Raw genomic sequence first — 20475 nt, forward strand, 5'->3', positions numbered from 1 at the left:
GAGCTTTTCTTTTGTTCAATTTCAAATTATTTTTACGAATTTATTATCAAAAATAGGTTTACATATTAATCCAATATGTGCGGTACGGTACGTGGACTAATTATATACGTGTGTACTTAATTGTGGAGTAAAATTCATCAATTATAGTACTTCCAGTTTTGGCATAAAAGCACTCTTTATAAATTTCTTGACATAACTTTTTGTGAATATTCTTTTGTTTGTAAATGATTTATTATGAACCAAATTTTCATTGATATCCTGCAAACCATTTTTATAGTTTCTACGAAATGTCGATGTATGGTTTATCGGTTTGGTAAAAAAAAATAATTCAACGATCTTGAACATGGAATCCGTGAAAGTTTTTCTTTCATATTTGTATCATCAAACGAGCTGAAATGGTCATATCCTAAATATGCAAGCCCCAAAAGTCATTTCAATTTGTTTGATAAAGTAAATATGAAAATAATACAATATTGATTTCACTAATGTAATCTAAAGTTTCTTGTCAAAGGTTTGAGTAAAGTTAAAGTTTTTAAGATGACATTATTTTCTTTTATATATATATACATGTAGCATGAACAGCGAAACCCTGATTTCTTTCCTTAAGAATTTTCGCCTCTTAATTCAGGAAAAAAATGCTCTTAAATTATTTTCTTTTCAAAAAAAATCAAAAACTTGAATTTTTATCTGAAAAATTATTTTGTGCATTTTTATGTGCACATATGATGACTCATGTATAAATTATATCATAATTTATTTGATTAGAGATAACAGAGACGTTTAGCTTGGGGGTTTCTTCTAAGATGTCGCATAGAAACTGAAACAGGGAAGTAATTTCATGAGACTCAACCAATATAGGGAATTAGTTAATCTAACTTCTTCGTTACCTCAAAATGTTTGTATGCATAGCATGCAGACGTTAAGGTGGATGTCTTTAGATAAGATTGTTTAAGTTATCGATCATAATCATCCGTTTTAAACATTATGTCTACAGTGAACTTATAGATAAATCAAAAAATCTGTGTAGAACAAAAGATGAACCTTATTGAGGTAGTTTGTAATGGAAAAGCTTATTTTCGGGATCAAAATGTCTTCATATATCATCTTTATTTTTAAAAAATGGCTGAGCTTCAGTAGCGTCTACTTTCAAAGCATTTTTATAAATTCAACAAATGTATATTTTACTTATTAATCCTATACGTGTACGGGATTTAATTATATGCTTATTTTTATGGTAATCTTTATCAATATCACTTCCAGTTTTGGCATAAACCCACTCTTCGTACATTTTTCGACATAACTTTTAGTGAAAATTCTTACCTTTGTAAATATTTTATTATGAACCAGTTTTTTATTTAAATCCTGCAAAATATTCTTCAAAGTTTCATCGAATTGTTAATGTTTAGAATACCGATTTGGTATAAAGAATCATTCAACGTTGTTGAACAGGGATTCAGTCAAAGAGTCTCTTTTAATTGATAATCGTAAGATACATGAAGAATCATCAAACGAGTTGAAATTAGTCATATCCTAGATATGCAAGCCTCAAAAGCCATTTCAATTTGTTTGATAAAGTAAAAATATAAAAATTTTACAATATAGATTTTCACTAATGTAATCAACAGTTTCCCTCCAAAAAGGTTTGAGTTAAGTTAGAATTTTTAAGATGACATTTTTTTTCTATTAATATATATGTACATGAAACATGAATAGTGAAACCTTTTTCTTTCCTCAAGAATGTTTGCCTCTTAAAGCAGAAATAATTAGGGGTGTCAACGAATAGTCGACTATTCCACTATCAGTCGAATGAACCGACAATCGAATAATGAAACGACATTCGAATATTAAATAAATGCAAGAAAAGGAGGTGAAAAAAAGACTTTCATTCCTCAATCCATTAAAGTGTACGTCCTCAGATGAATAAGAGCTCAAACACATTCACAGTTAAAAAATAAAACATTGCAGTACATATGAAAATAACCGTAATTTCATACCGCAATAATTATTTCTCAATTACTGTTTTTCTTTTGTTATTAGATTTATACCAATTATAAATTTATTACCTGTATTAGAATGTTCAAATGCAATATAACCTAATGTGCGGATAGTGTATGTGTTTACCTCCCCCTTTTCAAATTTTTTAATAAGCTTTAAAACACCGTGTTGGCAATTTTCTAAGCTTACTAGAATGAAAACTGACTGTACAGACCAATTTATGAATTTGATTTACGAAAAATCATATACACTTTGGAGAATCACTGGTGTAAATCTATTTCATCTCCACATTTAACCCTACATTACATGCTGTAGATTCCTCTGAATATTGGTGTGAAATATAGGCGTTTGATGTTACTTTTTACATAAACTTATGAAAAAGGTTTTAATGTTATAAATATGCTATCGATGAGAAAAAAAGGTTCCGAATAGTCGACTATCGTTCGAATAATACAATCGAATATTCGACTAAGGGAAATAAATATTCTGACATCCTTGGAAATAATTCTAATTCCTCTAAAATTATATTCTTTTCCAAAAAAAAAAAAAAAAAAAAAATCGAAAAAATGCTGTTTTATTTTTTTTTTTTTCATTATGTGCATTTTAATTCGAATATATTTGTGAATTTTAATACTGCTCAAAGCTAATTGCTTATTATTAAAAAGAAGATATTGCATGAATTAAAGCTGTAAAATTACATTTAAACAAATGTTCCTTTATATATCTCCATAATATTATAAAAAATATTTTCTTTCCTGATTGAGATACAAATGATTATTAGTATGGAATTAAATTATAAATGATATTAGATATTTTTTCTTAATTTTTACTTGCGAATTCAAATTTTTCAAAAAAATATTTAGCAACTGTTAATTTGCCAAGCGGTCGGTATTCTGGATTGAAAGTAACGGGTATTTCCGATGAGACCATGAAAACCAAGTCCCTGTGTCACGGTAGGCGTTGGCACGATCAAGAGCCTTCACTGCTCGATAACCGTGAGAGCCGAGTGTTTAGGTCCTAATTTGAAACCATTCACTGGTATTCGGTGACGTCTCTATATGAGTAAGATATTGTCGAAAGGAAGGCAAAACAACGTACATTCAAACAATTATGTATTTCGTAATATCAATGCACTTTGTACCATAAGAATGAAAATGTTGGTTAATTTCCACTCATGTATTAACTTAATATATTTCTTTAATTCAAAATAAAAAAAAGTATCATAATGTACAAAGCACAGGCGTTAATTACAAATTATCAGTCACAAACCCATTGACAAATCCTCATTTTTTTTTTACATTGTATTTGTTTATTCTATTATCATCTGCATATTGTGTCCATTTAATTACCCAACGGATCCGATTCTTAATAACATGCTCCGCGGACGGTAGACAGAATGTTTACTCTTATGAAATTAATAAAAGATATGGATTTTCTATATGGTCCGTGTTTTTGACCTGTATTTGTTCTGTTGATTTAATATATGGGATTGATCACTGTTATCTTCATCTTTTTTTATGATTATCGCTTTAACCTGTAATTATGCAAAATGTTGCTGAGTTCTCAAAATAATAAAGTTTGCAGCTATATTAAACAGGGTTCTTATAGTTGATAAAGACTATTTGCCTCTCGCGCAAACAGTTTATCTGATAAAATTTTGAATTAAAAAAAATAAATAGTTGCAGGTGTTACATGTATGTACGAGGGCTGTTCAATAAAAAAAAATGTCCTTTGCTATATGACATACCACATAGAAATCATTTGACATTAAGCTGGACTTTCCCTCATGATTAAATCTTAAATTAATTGATTACAGCTGATGTGACCACTTTTCATCGCATAGTTATATTGTGAGGTGCTGGTAAACAAGGGCTATTCGAGACACTGCATTAAAAATGAATGGTAAAGAATCAGTAAACTAGAGTGAAAATAAACGCTTAATTTTTATAAAGCTCCTATAAAACTGAAACATGTAAAATTTACAGCATGCAACCAATGTCTTTTCGATAGACAAATAATCAGGTGGGTTTCAAAAATGAGTACCGTAATTGGCGATAAGGACTTACAATAACCTATCTTAATGTTTGCCAAAATTCAACAATTTATCACTGATAATGTTTGATTGACATTTGATTGACATTAAGACGCATAGAAAAAATGATAGGCATCATTTTGCAATGGGGGGTAATTTGCACAGTTTGAAAGAAACATTTGACAGTAAAGAAGCTTAGTACCCAATGGTCACTCTTTGTGTGAAAAATGAGTGAAAACTACAGCGCTTAAGAATAATAAAAAAGATGGGAAAAAAAAATTTAAAAAAAATTAGTTAACTAAGTTTTTCTGAAATTCAGACAGATACTGAAACTTGAATTCATTGCTCCAAACTCTCAAAGCAAATTTTCAATAAGATACGCTTGACAAAAAAGCCAAGATCTGAAAAAAACAAAGTATTGCAAAACCACAAAACAGTTTTGAAATGTCATTTTCTTAAATATTAGAGGTATTGTTATTCAAATTCTTATTCGGTGAGGCAGTTCAATTTCTGGAGAAGTCTAGGAAAAAAATATTTGCAAAAAAATCGTAAGGTTTATGAGAGGATGGAAGAAAAATCATGGATCCACAACATAATTTTTCTTCATGACAGCGTCCAAACCTACACGCCATGAAGAGGCAAGGAGTTTTGGGGCTAAACATTTAGTTATTGTTTTATGAACAATGATATTCGCCATATCTTTCACGCTTAAACCTCTTTCATTTCCAAACTTTAAAAAATTCAAAAAGAAGAAATGTCCAGGAAGTCATAGCATCTGCCATATTCCAGCATACGAAGGGCCATACTAAAAAATGTGTTCTAAAATAATAAGAAATTAGATAAAAATGTTACAGACATGTGTTTTAATTAAACGAGGGTATTTGAGTGAACTCATTATGACTAAATCATTGAAAAGCGTTATGTGTTTCTTTCCGAGGACATTATTTATTGACCATTTTAGAGATTAAGTAAACTTAATATGACCCCATTAGCTGAGATAGTAATAAAATGTTTAATTTTTGCATGAGGAGGAAGGGGGCTAAACTATTATGTAACATGCCCATACTACAAATATTTTTACGGCAGCGCATTTTCAATGAATGGCCCACTTGGCCTCACCCTTGAGACTGAGCCCTGATCTTCGGTGTTATGCCTTTATAATTCTGATAAAAATTTCATTGCTAATAATTACAATGATGCACAAAATTGCTTTCTAGATGTCAAATGTATCAAAGAATAATTTGAAGAAAATATAACCAGAGTAGTATATTTTTGCTCAAAAGTATTTTGAGAATACGGGATTTATATCTCTCAGTTAATTCGATATGCAAAACAATGCTACGCATATAAACAATTTACGTAAGTTCTATAGACGATACAGTGACGTTGTCACCGAATACAATTTACCTTTAATGACAGATGATACAAACTTTCAAAGAATTTAAAAATAACAACTTGAGTCATGTTTAAATGAATAAAAATAATAACTTTCACCGCATAGTTTTTAATTTTTTTTTTATTCAAATTTGCCCAAAAATGGAATTTGAAGTGAAAAATATTTGTATAGATTAATTAGGATGGTTTCAAAATGGCATACTTTTGAACACCACAGAAGGTTTACAATTTCTTTATTTTCTAGAAATTTATTATTTGTATCATTTGCAATGAAATTAGCCCAAAAAATATATACCAATCCAGGCATCCATTTTTTTTGTTTGTATCATCTGTCAAGTTAAATGCTGACTTAAGTTTTTCATACTAATTGGTAGGCCATTATATATAAATTGAATTGTCGACAAAATTTTCCGTTATTTACCGATCATGACAAGGAGCACACGGCTGTTGTGACCGGTCGACAGGTGATGCCCACTCCTTCATACGACACCTGATTCCACCTCTGATGTTTTGGAGGTCCTTGTTTGCTCTGTTGCAATTTCATATTATTTGTGAAAAATTGAACTCGAATGCTGTTTGTTATCTCCACATATTTAACTCAAAAACTGTATGAATGTTTTAAAATTAAGCTTCGAATTATCCACAGATGACTCATTTGTACATACGAGGGTTGTCCCATAAAATCGTAGACAAAGCGTTTTTCTCGAAAAGTAATGACTGCACTAAGCTGAAATTTTCAGTAAATGTTTATTTATCATATTTAAGCGAATCATAATGTTTTTGATAATATATATTCAAAAATAAAGATTTTATTCTGATTGAATGTGCACAATGTACGGTCTTACGGCGCACGGTAAAAATAGCAAGGTTATTTTAGAGAAGACATAAGAATTAATTCATAATAAAAGTTTCCAATACATAAGATTAGGATGAAAATTATCCTTATTCCATTCCTTAATCAATTCTGTCGTCTTTTTAAAAAAATCAAGACATTTAGTTAATTTTTGGCAGTTTCCCGAGAATTTGAAATGGGAAAGAAATAAACACAATACACGAAAAATGGCGCTTTTTATGACGTTACGGCGCACCGGAGAGCAGTTCAGATAGATTAAGATGTTGTAATGACGCCTTAAGAGACTTTAAATGAATACAGAAGAAAGAAAATATGAAAAATATCACCAGATCTTTAGTATATAAATGAAATGAAAGTTTTCTTAGTGAAGTCTTCGTGGTCGAGTCCCCAGATAGTACAAAACATATGGACAGACTGCCATTTTTAATAGCAAAGGACGCTGTCACCGTCGACCGTCGATGTGAGATTCTCTTTTAGTTGAATGATGGTGAGAATACTGTCTGTAACATGCTAATAAATATTCAGAAGATCGCATGAGTGTGACACATTGGTTTCTTAACTGGTTATAGATACTCACATATGTAAATCAATAAAATTTCTAAATTTAAGTGGGGCGTGTCCAACTTTAAGTTTAGCAAAGATGAAACGTGACGCTGTTTTAGACACTTTGACGTTATCATCCGTGCGCCGTAGGGCGATACAGTATATAACATAAAATATCACAATTTGTTTACCTATGCATATATCTATTTGAAATTTGCTATGTATATTCATAATTTATCTACTAAAAAGTGGTGAAAATTTCAGAACGCCTTGATGATTATTTTTCAAATTAGACAATTTGTCCACGATTTTACGGGACAACCCTCGTACATGTACCAATACAAAGTTTTTATATGCCTTGCAATTATAGCAAGTAGGAAATGTAACATATTTCTTGTAACAATGTTAATTTATTTGTTTCAAACCCTTTTCGAAAAATTTTCACATTAACTCAAATATATACAGATGCCACCATTTGCTATTGAAAGACTACGAATTGAAGCCTCATGGGCACTTAGAGCCATTGGGCAGTAAGGTTTTTTTTTTATGCAAGAACCTACTGCGACAAGGGAACTCCTTTCATACAGTATTATTTTCAAAAGCATTCTTTGAGTACCATACATTTTAAAACCCGTGCAAGCTACTTACAAAAACATGTAAGTTAATGTTACAGAGCTTTCAATAGCCTCGATTAAAATCAATGCTTCTTTAACGTCATTGTCATTATAATGACCGTATAAGTAAATGTATGCTATTGTACTGGGTTGTTTTGGGTGGGTTTTGTAAAGATACAAATTGGTATACCTGTAGGTTTTTTTTTAAATTTATGGGAGGATCCGTCTACTTGATCAATATATTGTTCTCACGACGGATATTATTGTTCAAAAGGGGATGCTTACTCTTAGGTACCTGATCTCGGATCGAGAGAGACTTCTGGTTTTTAGACGGTGGCTATATATAGCCACAGGCTATTGCTGCTGGTCTGTGTAAACACACGGGGACCCTAGCGGCGATTTTTGCAGAGTGAAAATAATGAAAGTAGACTTATTTCGATGTTTGAAAATAAAATTTACATAGTTAACAAATACTTCCAAGTTATTTCAGAGACATTTCGTTGATGGATACAAAGACTAATTCCTGATATTTGCCGTTATCAATATTTCTTGCTCACGAATATTCATTGAGTTACGCCGAACTAAACTAACTCGTACACCAACCGACTCGTATATTCGTAATCAAACTAAAGATGTCAATTCGTACATTTTTTTTTTCGTTTTTTCTCACATGTTCGAAAAATCAGTTTCGTTCGCACATTGTGTTTATTTAAAATTACCAATTAATTGTTGAAAAATATTTGAAGATTTAATTGTATGATTGTTTCACTATCTAACTCCTAAATCAAATACTAGTAATTATTACTAGTAATTGCTAAACAACATACGGCTGTTTCTTAAATACTGCTTTGTGATTTTTTTTTTTACAATAAAACTTAAATAGTTTATTGTAATTTAACAGTCTCTTTGTTTGAATTTCTTATATCTGTTTACAATGCTATATTAGTAAAGCGAATATATGTATTTTTGGAAAGAAGAAAAAAAAGATCATTACATCTTAATCAGTTAATAAAACGGTTGTTGGAATGCCATAAAATTTATTACCATTCTAGTTTTTAAAAATAAAACTTTGTCTGATTATCCCGGACACAAAAACGACTCAACGGATAAAAAATTGTCAAAGCTATAATTACAAAGACTATAACGGACAATTTACCCATATATTTCATTCCTATTTAGAAACTCTAACGTGCCTCTAATAAATATACCCTTTAAAGGGTGTACGAAAAAGTACATTCAAAATACATGTGCATGAAATAAAACTAGTATTAGGATTTTATGCGATTTTAGTGGGCTGAATTTAGGTCAGTCTTCTGAAAGTGGCCAATCTTGCTCTTTTCTGCCTCCTGTTACTAAAGTGTCCTTTTTATATAACTTTGTTTTCAAGTTTTTGCAGTTTGCAACCACCTAAAGACTTGAAAAAGAAAAGAAATACTTTAAATGGAATATTTTTTTTTATTTCTGTTACAACACAGCAACTTAAAAGCTAAATAACAAATGATATCTTATTACATGTACAATGTAGATCTAATGGACATTATACTGGGTCTCCAATCTGGGATTGTGTTCATAATTATTATATAAACATTTAATTTTTCACTTTTAATTTGTTTTGAAAAATAGTTCTAACGAAATTTTACATGCACATTCATATAATTACTTCTAGTAAGTGTTTATATAAGATTTCCCTATATTTGAAATTTAAATAAATATGTCTTAAAAGAGAACTAAATCCGAAATTAAAAATTAGGACTTTTTCGTATCAATCTTAAATATTTGAAAGAGAGAAAGAGTCTGATATATGAATCAGAAAGAGAAAGACTTGTGTAAATTATGGGTAAAGCAAAGATATGACAACTTAACTGCAATGTAAAGCAAGAAAAGACTGCATATTATAAGTGCCGGTAAAACAAAGGTTGTATCTACTGTTTCGTTGTTTTCGTGCATGTCAAGGTGACGCCACTTTTACTTTGAGCACGCAAAGGTGAAAAATATGTTTTATTTTTCTATTTAAGAGATTGTTTCAAAATTCTTGGTCTATCGACCCTCACCTTTTCTGCACAGGCGATATTCTTGTGTTTAGTCAAATACAAATAATAAGTACTTAATTTTTGCCTCCCAAAAAAGTAGATTTTTAAAGTTTCAGAAACATGTAATTTCTTGAAATATACTACTTTCAGGAATTGGACAAACTCGCAAGGGTCATGCAAAAATTCTGATTTTGTTAATTTTCCCGTTTGAGTGTCTCGGTGTTGCTTTGATATTATCTTTTTTCTTGACTATCGAATTTTGATTCACTTATTTTTAAATTGACATAGCACAAGTGCACGATCATGCATCATATGTTAAGCATAAAAAAGATTGATTGATTGATTGTATATTGTTTCACGTCCCTCTCGAGAAATCGGTGTTAAGCATTAACCTCACCTATTAGAAAAAATCAAATACACATTCATTGTACAATTATAAATTGCTGTATTTTTTATTATTCGATTTTTTTCTCTCGATTCCACATAAACCGGTATTCATTTGTTTTTTTTCTTTTTTCTCTCTTAACTATTACTTTTTTTTTTCTTCTAAATTCCATTCAATTTTGTGTTAGTTATATATACCTTATTGTTGATATATAAACCTGTATCTATATGTAGAATAATGTGTATTAATTAACCTTGTACCTGTGGAGAGGGCTTATATAGGCTATGCCTGCTGCCCAATCCATTTATGTAATTCTTACTTTATAAACTATGTTCAAATAAAAAAAAATACCTTATTGACAAACTTCTGAAAGTTGATTGATTACTGACCAGAGTTAACTTAAAGAAGCATAGTAACACAAAATGGGTAGAACTATAAATAGACCTTAAGTCTGTACTTTTGACTAAGGAAACCCTTCACATCTACAATCCCTGAACTACCGGGATAGGGCCTATATACTTAAACATTATTAGCTGCATTACTTCTAAAATCACGTGTTAATATTAACAATAAAATATATTCTTTTTGGTAGGATTGTGCCTTGTCTAAACCAGGAACTGTAGAGGTTTGAAGAGCTATATTTACATTTCATTGTATTTGACTAAAAACGGAAGATATCTAAAATATATTTTCTAGTTCTTCTTTCTGCAGTTTGATTGCACGGCGGTTTGTCAAGTATCATGCTTAACACATAGTTACCCGTTGCTATATTAATGTTGTTAATTTTCAACTAATCGATATCAGCATCCAGGAATACGGCCAACGAATGCAAATGATTGAAAAGAATGAAAGAAAAGCTCACATTATCTAAAAGCATAATACTGTGTACACATGTAACACAAGCTTCTTATGTATTGACGCGTGTGATAATTTGTTATTTTTGAACAAAATGACATTCCTTATCATGAAAATGTTCGTAAAAGCCTTATATTAAACTAAATAATCACAAAACCCATAAATGAAGAGTTTTACTAACATATACATAGTCATGTCTAATTGTGCTATGATCACTTTCTTTTTACAATTCCTTTTGTAAATTGTCTAATTTTATATCGTTCGAGTTTTCTTTCTGAGACTCCACCCTTTGTTGTGTCTTTTCATGTGTTTGTGCAACCACATTCTTCCTATTTGCAACAGAAATCAAAACATACAAAAGCAGAGGAAGAAAAAATGCTGCGTGAAGCAGACCAAAAATCACGACAAGAAACATTACTTTTCCAAAAGAGGTAAATACGTAACTACTTGAAAAGGCAAGCATGAAAATTCCTAGCAAAGATGATAAAGCAGCATTAAAAACTGGCCCGCCCGATAAATCAAGGGCCCGTTGAATTAAATTGTTTTCATGCCTAACTGTCAAAAAAGCATGACACACATGAACAGTAAAATCTACAGAAAATCCAACACTCATAACAAGATGGATCATCGTGATTGAGCTTAAAGTAAGATCCCAATAGTACATGAAACCAAATATCCCAACGATAATACTTACTAAAGTAAGTGCAACAATGAAAATTATCAATGGTTTGGGCATAAAAATAAATGTAACAACCAACATAACTGCGACCGCGATACCAACTGTTTGTAAAGTACTAGGCAATATTTGAACAAATTGTTCAAAAAATATAAAAGCTGGAGTGTAAAAGAAGCATGAAAATCTCGCCTTTTCACTGATTTCACGCAATCGTTTCATTAGTGAACCCTGGTCTTGTGTGGTTTTTATGTTGTTGGCTTTCACATAGAATTTCGATGAAATAATTTTTGTTCTGGAATTATCAAATATAATATCATTTTTGAAGCGGGCGGCATTATTCAGAAAATTATATAAACCATTTACGAAACCAGTTTCAGTTGTTATATTGTAAAATGGTGACAGTTTATATGCTTTCAACCAATTGATTTCAAAGTTATCATCTATCTTAGGGTCTTGTTTTGCTTTATCCAGGATATCCGCTATGAGAGACTGTGTTGAGGTTATTGAATATTTTTGTTCAGTTTTAATGCATAATGCGATAACCGGTTCCACTGTGTAAAACTTATCATCCCAAGAGCTGTACGTATAGAAGTAAGAATTGTCCGCAACCAAATTGTACAATAGTAAACCTTGTTTCATATGAATCGCTCCATAGATAGCTGATACAATATATGCTACAAACACAATACAAATCATCATTTTCCCTACAATGTGCGATAATATTATGATAGCAATTTTCTTTGGATATTTTTCCAAAAAACTTTCAACGTCTTTTCTGCTCTCTGGAATTGAACCAGACATACACACACGTTTTTGTTTTCTGTCTATTTCTGCTGGATTCTCTTGAGTTACTTTCAGACAACATATACAGTAATGCCTCAGTTCACTTGTTCGTTGTTCATTCAGACAAATTGACGGAGATAGGAAAAAAAGTTGATTGAAGTAACAAAGGAGGACTGCCATTCCTGAAAATAATTTTTTAAAAAAACTTTTTCTGTTTAAATCAATCTTTACCTTTACCATGCAAAAATATGCACTTTGTATAGTCGGAAAAAAAACAGAGAATTTTAAAAACAAATTCACAATCTATTTAAGAACAATGAATATAAAAGAAGAGGCTTATTGTACCTGTATATATACAAAAATTCCTGATACTGATGAATACAGACGTTGCTCCAATAGAAAATGCCAAAAGATTAGTTAGGGAGGTAATTGTAATAGCTATTCCACTCTTTTTTAACATATAACCCATTCTATTTTCAACTGTATTTGTCAGGAGAGATGGTGCTTCGGCCATTCCAGACATCAAAATAAACATATCGTCAATACCAATACCTAAAGAAAATTATTTATTTATTTAACATCGCTTTGCTGTCATTATAATTGTGCTGTTTATCTTAAAATGCAATAAGCATAAATAATTCGCATTAATAAACCTTGGCTACAAAAGAGAGAGAGAGAGAGAGAGAGAGATCTGAGATAGAGATACTCACCGATTATTAAGAATGGCATGACTCCTACAATATTAGTGAATTTTACTCCGATTCCGCTGACAAATCCAAGAGCAGATCCGATCCCTAGGACTGGTGTCATCACTCCTGCTATACCCAAATTCATTCTGTTTGCAACATTGTTACATTTTATCCAAGAAGATGCAGAGGCCAAACAAGCATAAGTCATCATGAGCGTAAAAGTTAGAGAGAAAAATTTAATGTCACTATTCGTATTTTTATCAAGCTCTGTACCAAGAGAATCTGAAGTTGCAAATGCAATGTCTGTGATGTTTGTTTTTAATTTTGCAATCTGTTCTAAATACGTTTTTTCCCATCCTATGGACAATGATGTATTTTGTCGAAGAAAATATCGCAACTTCACGCCGATGGTAGAAATAAGAACGTTATTTTTGCTCTCCGGATTTGCAAAAATAGGTGAAATTATCTCTGACATAAACGTTGGATAAGTAACATTTTTTGATATAAACTGTTGTTGAAAATTAGTCTTCAAAACAATTTTGCCAAGTATTCCACAAGCGGAAGTGCCTATGGCGCATATGTCAGGGTATCTTATGCTTGACAAACTTGGATCTTGAAAAATAATAGAATTCTGGATGAATCTGTCGATATTGTTTATTTCATCAACATAATATTGATTCATAATGTTTGATCTGTTTTTTGAAATAATCATTATGTCTGCGTATCTCCCAAGTGACGATAGCTGATAAGATTCGAAATTCCCTGTTGTTGGGTCAGAAAAAACTTTTTTCAAAAATTCACGATCTTTGTATGCCTGGCTATTTTCTGGTGTGTACAAGATCTCAACATCATTTTCAACCGAAAAATTAATGAAACCAATCAAAAACAATAAATTAACTGCAATACAAATGGCCAAAATTTTTCTCGGATGATTTGAAATAAAAACGCCAAGCTTTTCAAAACGACCTTCCGAAAATTCTTCATATTTTTCATAGCAATTCTTGCATTTTCCCATGTTGAATTCTTCACTATCTGAAATATTATATCATGTATTTAGTTTTTCTACAGCAAAGAATGAAAATTTAAACTCCTTGGAAGTAATATTGAAAAATCTTTATGTACCCGGTATTAATATGCATACTTACAGTGTAATTGAATGAAAATTTTATACGTCCTTTCGCCAAATGTTCGGGAGAATGACACGTATGTGTATTAATAAACTTCCTCATTGTTTGGTCGCTATAACAACAGGTTGTCAAAACACTTTTATCTTATTGACTTGCTACTCCTAATTTACAATCAATGATCTCTATTTAATCTCCTAAATCCAGTTTATTGCTTTTTTTGACACTTCTCAGAAAAAAGAACAGACACTGAAAAAGGATAGTTTTTCTAGTTATCACAGGCATATTGATCATCACTCAGAAGTTCCAAATAGAACCCAAATAGTTTTTTGATAGCTATATTGCGGATAATGTTAGTTTGCATTTTACATGAGGATCTTAAAAAAATACAAATAAAAGATTTTTTTTTTATAAACCTCCGAAAAGTTCAGATGTGAGATCGGATTAGAAGGCTTAGAAATCCCCTGTATATACAATTTTAGTTGATATTATGCATTTGTCATTGATTTATTGATACACGATACAAGCGTATTTGTACAGTGTATTACATTATTATCCATCTATATTTGTTTCATGGTTTTCTTTTTAGATCTTTTGAAAATCCAGTAAAAATGCAATTTGTAGTCACTGTTCTACATAGGGCGAAATTAAAGGTACACATTTGTATTTTTTAAGGTAGGATTTTAAAAACGAAAGAAAGTGATAAACAGCAATTTGAATTAGGAACCATAATATTGAAGTCTATGATGAACTTCTTAACAATCATTTTTATTACATCAACAGATGCTTTGGCATAAAATAAATGCACCACTAATAGTAATTCCCTCTAATTACATCTACTTAAAAATCTTGTTGCGTTCTCTTCAGAATTGTAGCGTCAGGGTTTTATGTTTTTTAGTCTTAAATCATGACGCTCGGATCCGGTTATTTTGATTATGATTGTATATTGTTTAACGTCCGTCTCGAGAATTTTTCACTCATATTGATCCGGTAATGCAAATTTATTTGGTAATTTTCGAAGCAAGATTTTCTGCGTACTGCCCTTGAGAATTTCTCCATTTTCCAGCACTGGTCAAGCATCTATCTTTTACTCCATATATTCTAGACACATTTTCAATTAACCTGTTCATCTTATCCACCTCCTAAAATTTTGTTGTCGTCTCAACTCGCTAGGATTTTTCTGCAATCAAAACAAGTGAGTTATTGTTCTGTAGAAACAAGTATAATTAGTTGAGAGGTGGGTGAAATATATGGTTTAACAAACAGTATTTAAGCTCAATGTCCATAAAACAATAAAAAATATGAACAGAGCAAAAAAAAAAAGACCTCCAAAACATCAGAGTTAAGATCAGGTGTCATGCAGGAGTAAGCATCCCCTGCCGACTAGTCACACAGCCATGTGTTCCTTGTCATAATCGGGAAATAACAGAAAAATCTGTCGTCAAATAATTGTGTAAATAATGGCCTAGCAATAAATATAAAAAACTTCAGTCAGTATTTGCCTTAATTATGTTCCCATAACGAAGTTAGGGAACCTATTGTTTTTTTACTATTGTTTTTAAGCTGTATCTTATTATTTTTTTTTCTTCCTGTGAAAATTTTGTCCGCGGGTGATCTTATAAAGTACACATTTGATTAAGGTGAAACGTTGAAACGTTCTTAGGGTCAGTAGGCATGTTATGTAGATTTGCGGAACGAAGGTCATTTTGCGCGCACGTGGTTGCAAAAGGGCAACACGAGAAATGACCAATATAGTTGATATATACGTAACTTTTTAAATTTTTGATGAAATGCTTTGAAACTCATAATATAAGGATATATTAGTAGCATAGACAAGATGCAATGTCAAAAGAGCAATATCTCACGTGCATGCACGCGCGCTTCGCTCTGATTGGCCGAAACTTAAGTCTTAATATCTTTCTTGTTTTTTGGCAGAATCCTTTGAAAATTTGAACATAGACATACATAATGAAGATCTACAGCATGATATATAAGAATGATCATGAAAATATGCGCATGCACATGTACTGCAATCTGATTGGCTGAAACTTTACATGCCTATATCTTTCTTTGTTCTCAACAAATCGGGATGAAATTTAGAATATGAATAGGTATAATGGATTCCTATATTATGCTAATATCAAAATTGAATGCAAGGACATGCATTCATGCATGTGCGCGTGCGCAATGCGTAAAATGACCAATTTATTTGAAAAACGGTAAGATTTTAATGTTTTTTAATGATTTTTTAAATTGATTCCAAGGACATTAGGATATGTTAATGGTTTAGACAGCATGCCATGATCATCTTGCATGTGCGCGTGCAAGGAGTAATATGACAAATAATTGATATCGTACGTTTTATAATTCTTTTATGAAATCCTTCGATACTGAGCATAGTACAGAAAAGTCTTAACGGAACATGGCACAAAAAAGGTAGTTGGGGAGTGTTTTGGGAACATCTGTAACGGTCCCAGTTACAATTAAAACTAGTTATAAATTGTATTTGCTGACAAGGTTATTGTATCGAACATAGAACGTACGAAATGATGACTTTAAACTTCTGATGTTCTTGTTTCATCAACTTGTTTGTCATTATTTTACCCCGCTTTAGAAATTGTACATACACATGCTCCTGTATATCTTATCAACTGAAAGATACAAACTCTGTATACAGGTGATGAAGGTTTGTTTAAGAATGTGTCTAGAATTAAGGAGTGAGAGGTAATTGGTTAAAGCTTAAAAGTTGGTAAACTCTTCAAAAGCCTGCAGGATATCTTTTGCAGTTAATTGCACCGTGTTTGATTTAGGTGATCTGTAGCGTTCAGGTAAAAGGCTGATATTTAAAAATACAAAACTACAGTTCTGTAGCTTTTCTTGAGAGCTATTTGTTAGTGTTCTAATTACACAAAACGCATTTTCTTTCTTTAACTTTTGAAAGCCTGTTCTTTTTTCCATATATTTTCTTATCTTAATTAATGTCCCAATAATTTTTTTAAAAATATTTTCCTTTAGATCCTTTGCAGATGAGAAAAATTTCTCATGAACTGCAATATCTCCATTGTTTCAGCGTTAGTAAAGATATTGTTCCTACATATTGTAATTATAACGTCAAAACTATAGTACAAGCGGTTTTTCATTGAATTATGTAAAATGATGTTCTATATGACCAACTCAGAAGAATTTATATAAGAATGAAAATGTATTTTTGATAATTCATTAGATACATGAACTACGACGCTTCACGTCGACATATTAACCATGAAGCGCTATCTGTAAGTGAACTGAAAATCAAATTAATACACACAAAAATATAACATTTATTTATTTGACAATATGTTATCGTTTTCAAACATATCTTTGTAAATAAATATCCATTTTTGAATCAACTAAAAAATGAAATTTAAAAAATCATTTTTTTAATTGGAGAATTTTAGAATAGCCCTTGATAGGGTTATTTATCCTTTTGATAATAAGTTTCTGAATAATTTGAATAAGTACATGTACATTTTGTATTTTCGAGGAATAGGAGACACTATTTATTTTTGAATAAGTTTCAAGCTTTAAAGAAATGACGTTTTTAACTGCAATGCCAACGTGGAAGTTAATAATACATCATGAAATAATGGAAAATACCTTCAGAATTTAAATAGACGTAATCAAGAAAATGGTGCATGAGAAAATGGATGTGTCGTGTTCTCAGTGTATGACTACGTGTGGTACTGTCCCGCGTTATAAATTTTGAATTGTCGGGGGAGAAATCTGTCATTCAGCACTTTACTGTGGATTTCCATTGTTTAACTTTGTCTGAGGTGTTCAATAATAAATCTTGCTTCGAACAGTGAAACTGATATAAAAGTTTTCTTTGGTTCATATCGTGATATAACTAGATTCCAAAAGATAAAGACAAAGATGAAAAGGATTTTTTTTAACTGCTGACATCGTATATAATAAATCAATCCATTTTAGTACATCAACATATTTGCTCCAAAACCGGACAAGACATATGATTGGTTGCCTTTTAAAGATCTAACAATATTCCTCGTTGAACGGGGGCGTCTTTTTTCAAGCTATGGCTAAATTTAAAACAAAAAACAAACGCATATTTATCAGTAAACACAAAAATACTTAATTTTCAATGAAAGTAGATTTCTATGTCTAAGCATATATCTTTACATTGTGTCTACATACCTGCCAAATATGTCGTTCAAATCTCAATTAACAAATTATGAAAAAAATGATGCTAAACTTTTGATGAGTGCAACACAATTTTGTGACATTTTGAAAGTTCAGAATCTAAGTTAATTGATTATAGTATTCAATATTCATGTTCAATATTTTAGGAGATCTTCGAAACATGTAATTAAGTTTATGCTGAAGGTGAAGACTTTCCATTTAATATTCAAAGTTTTGAGCTCCAAAAGTGGACTGCAGTAAATTTTGTTTGATTAAGTTTTTGTCATGACTGATGTAAAGAATAATGTTTTACTATGTCAAGAGTGCAACACAAAAATGTTAAGTTGCCAAAAAACATCAAATGTAAAAATAAAGAAAATTAAGACAAAAAGGAATTATTGAAGTGTAAGACATTAACTGATATACAATTTAAAACTTAAAAATGTTATAAAAATCAGAAGCAGCGTAACTGAGAATCAAATATATGTGCATACCCAATAATGTCAGGAGTACAACATTTGTTGTTTTGTTTCCAAACATAAACAATTACTGAATACAGTGATTTTTACTTTAGAACATAAAGCAGAAAAAATCTTTTTTTTATCGAATAGATTTTTGAATTACAGAATCTGTCTGTACTTCAAATTCAGATCTATATTTCTATGGTCAGGAGTGCAACATTTTTTTAAGTATCTAGTTGTGTGACGAAAACACTTCTACTCATGTTTAGAAGTATTCACTGATAATGAAAAAAAAATTTTAGTATCATTTAATACTTAAATAATTTATAAACAATTTTATTATTACATGTAAAACCCTTCCCTTTTTTAATTTTATCAATCTAAATATGTTTATATCTTTTTTATGATTCTTTAATGAACCTTAAAAATAAACAAAGTAAAATTTCAAGGTACATGTAGTACAAAACACCTCTAGATTCTATTTTTACTCATTTCTTAAAAAAATACCGGACTATATTGACAACAATCAATGACCTCTGTAAGAAAAATAACAAGTTTTTGCATGATTGTGTCATATTTTGTAAAAAAAAAAAAAAAAAAAAAAATCAGAGAATCCTTTATATTGGTCACTTGGGAGCTTACTTTTTTAAATGTGTTTACGCTATCCAAGTGCAATAAACAAGCATGTAACAGTCTGATATAAAATGTAGTGTAACTTTTGTTCAATAAATAGTAGAGGGCTGATATTTGAACACATATATAAAGAGTCTCCATTCCTTGTGTACTTAAAAGTTCAAGGTCATATCAAGAGGTTAAAGGTCAAATATTGTGACGTCATCTACTGAATCGTTCAGTATTTTTGCCATTGAAATTTTTTTAATCTCCAAAATATCAAACTGCTGGCTAAATTTTCTTTATTTTTACACATTTTATTCTTGGACCCATTTTACTCATTCCGTTAATTTTTTTTGCAAAAATTGAATCATACATTTTTTTTTAGAAAACTTTAAGTGTAGGATATTAACATGTGAATTTTCAATTCCGACGCAATGTATGTTCTATTTTTATTTAATATTTTTCTCAAATGGTCCATTATCAATATGACATACTAAGTTAAAGTAACAAAAAGGTTATCTGTATCAAAATTATAACACAGACTTCCAATAAAATAATCAATAATTCTAAAATAAGATTCATTCTCAAGTCGAGTGTCTGATTTCATAAAATTCTTACAGGGGTCTGATAGGCCATGTTTCAGACTATGTGGGCAAAATATGTGTGGTTGAATTTCTTTCATGTTATACATCAAGAGAGATTTTGTATCAAAGAACAAAATATCAAAGTTTCAGAAAAATTTGGCCTATTCATTGTGTCCAACCTTAATTCAATTAATTTCTCCTCAATTTCACTCAAACAACAGAACAAGGTTTTACGTAATTTTCACTTCAGAATTCTCTTTTAAATGCATCAATGCTTTGGACAAGAATGCATCAAGTGTATAAATTATCCAATAAGAATGGAAAAAAATGACGAGTAGGCTGAATGCTAAGTATATATAAAAGTTGAAGTTTAAGTGATGTTTCTTTTGAGAAAAGTATTTGGTCTTTTAGCCTCACTCTTTATAAAACCTTATAGAACTATTCCTGATTTTAAATTTACTCTACAAACTTATTTCATGGTATTCTCTTATTATTCTGGGCGGTAGATTTCCCAAATAAAGTTAAATATGGTATAAAAATAAAGAGTTTTTAATTGTAGTTTTCTCAAATTAAAAAACTAGTCGACATACCTCAATTAAGGTTAAAAGCAATTAAATGTTTAAATACTTTCCTTTTATAGCTTTTTCTGTCGTAAAATTTATCTG

General features: G+C 30.6%; 1 protein-coding gene across 1 annotated transcript; it reads right to left on the reverse strand.

The window, feature by feature from the left end:
* Window positions 1-10925: 10925 nt before the first annotated feature.
* On the reverse strand, window positions 10926-13876 carry LOC134249574 (patched domain-containing protein 3-like). Its single transcript, XM_062731905.1, has 3 exons — window positions 12872-13876; window positions 12507-12713; window positions 10926-12343 (listed from the first exon to the last, which is right to left on the reverse strand). The coding sequence occupies exons 1-3, from the start codon at window positions 13863-13865 to the stop codon at window positions 10926-10928; spliced, it is 2619 nt and encodes an 872-aa protein (XP_062587889.1). The 5' UTR covers window positions 13866-13876.
* Window positions 13877-20475: the final 6599 nt, after the last annotated feature.

Source organism: Saccostrea cucullata, unplaced genomic scaffold (genome assembly GCF_032062105.1).
Source record: "Saccostrea cucullata isolate Sc308-1 unplaced genomic scaffold, CSIRO_AGI_Scuc_v1 ctg1023, whole genome shotgun sequence".
In the NCBI taxonomy this organism is placed as follows: Eukaryota; Metazoa; Mollusca; class Bivalvia; order Ostreida; family Ostreidae; genus Saccostrea; species Saccostrea cuccullata.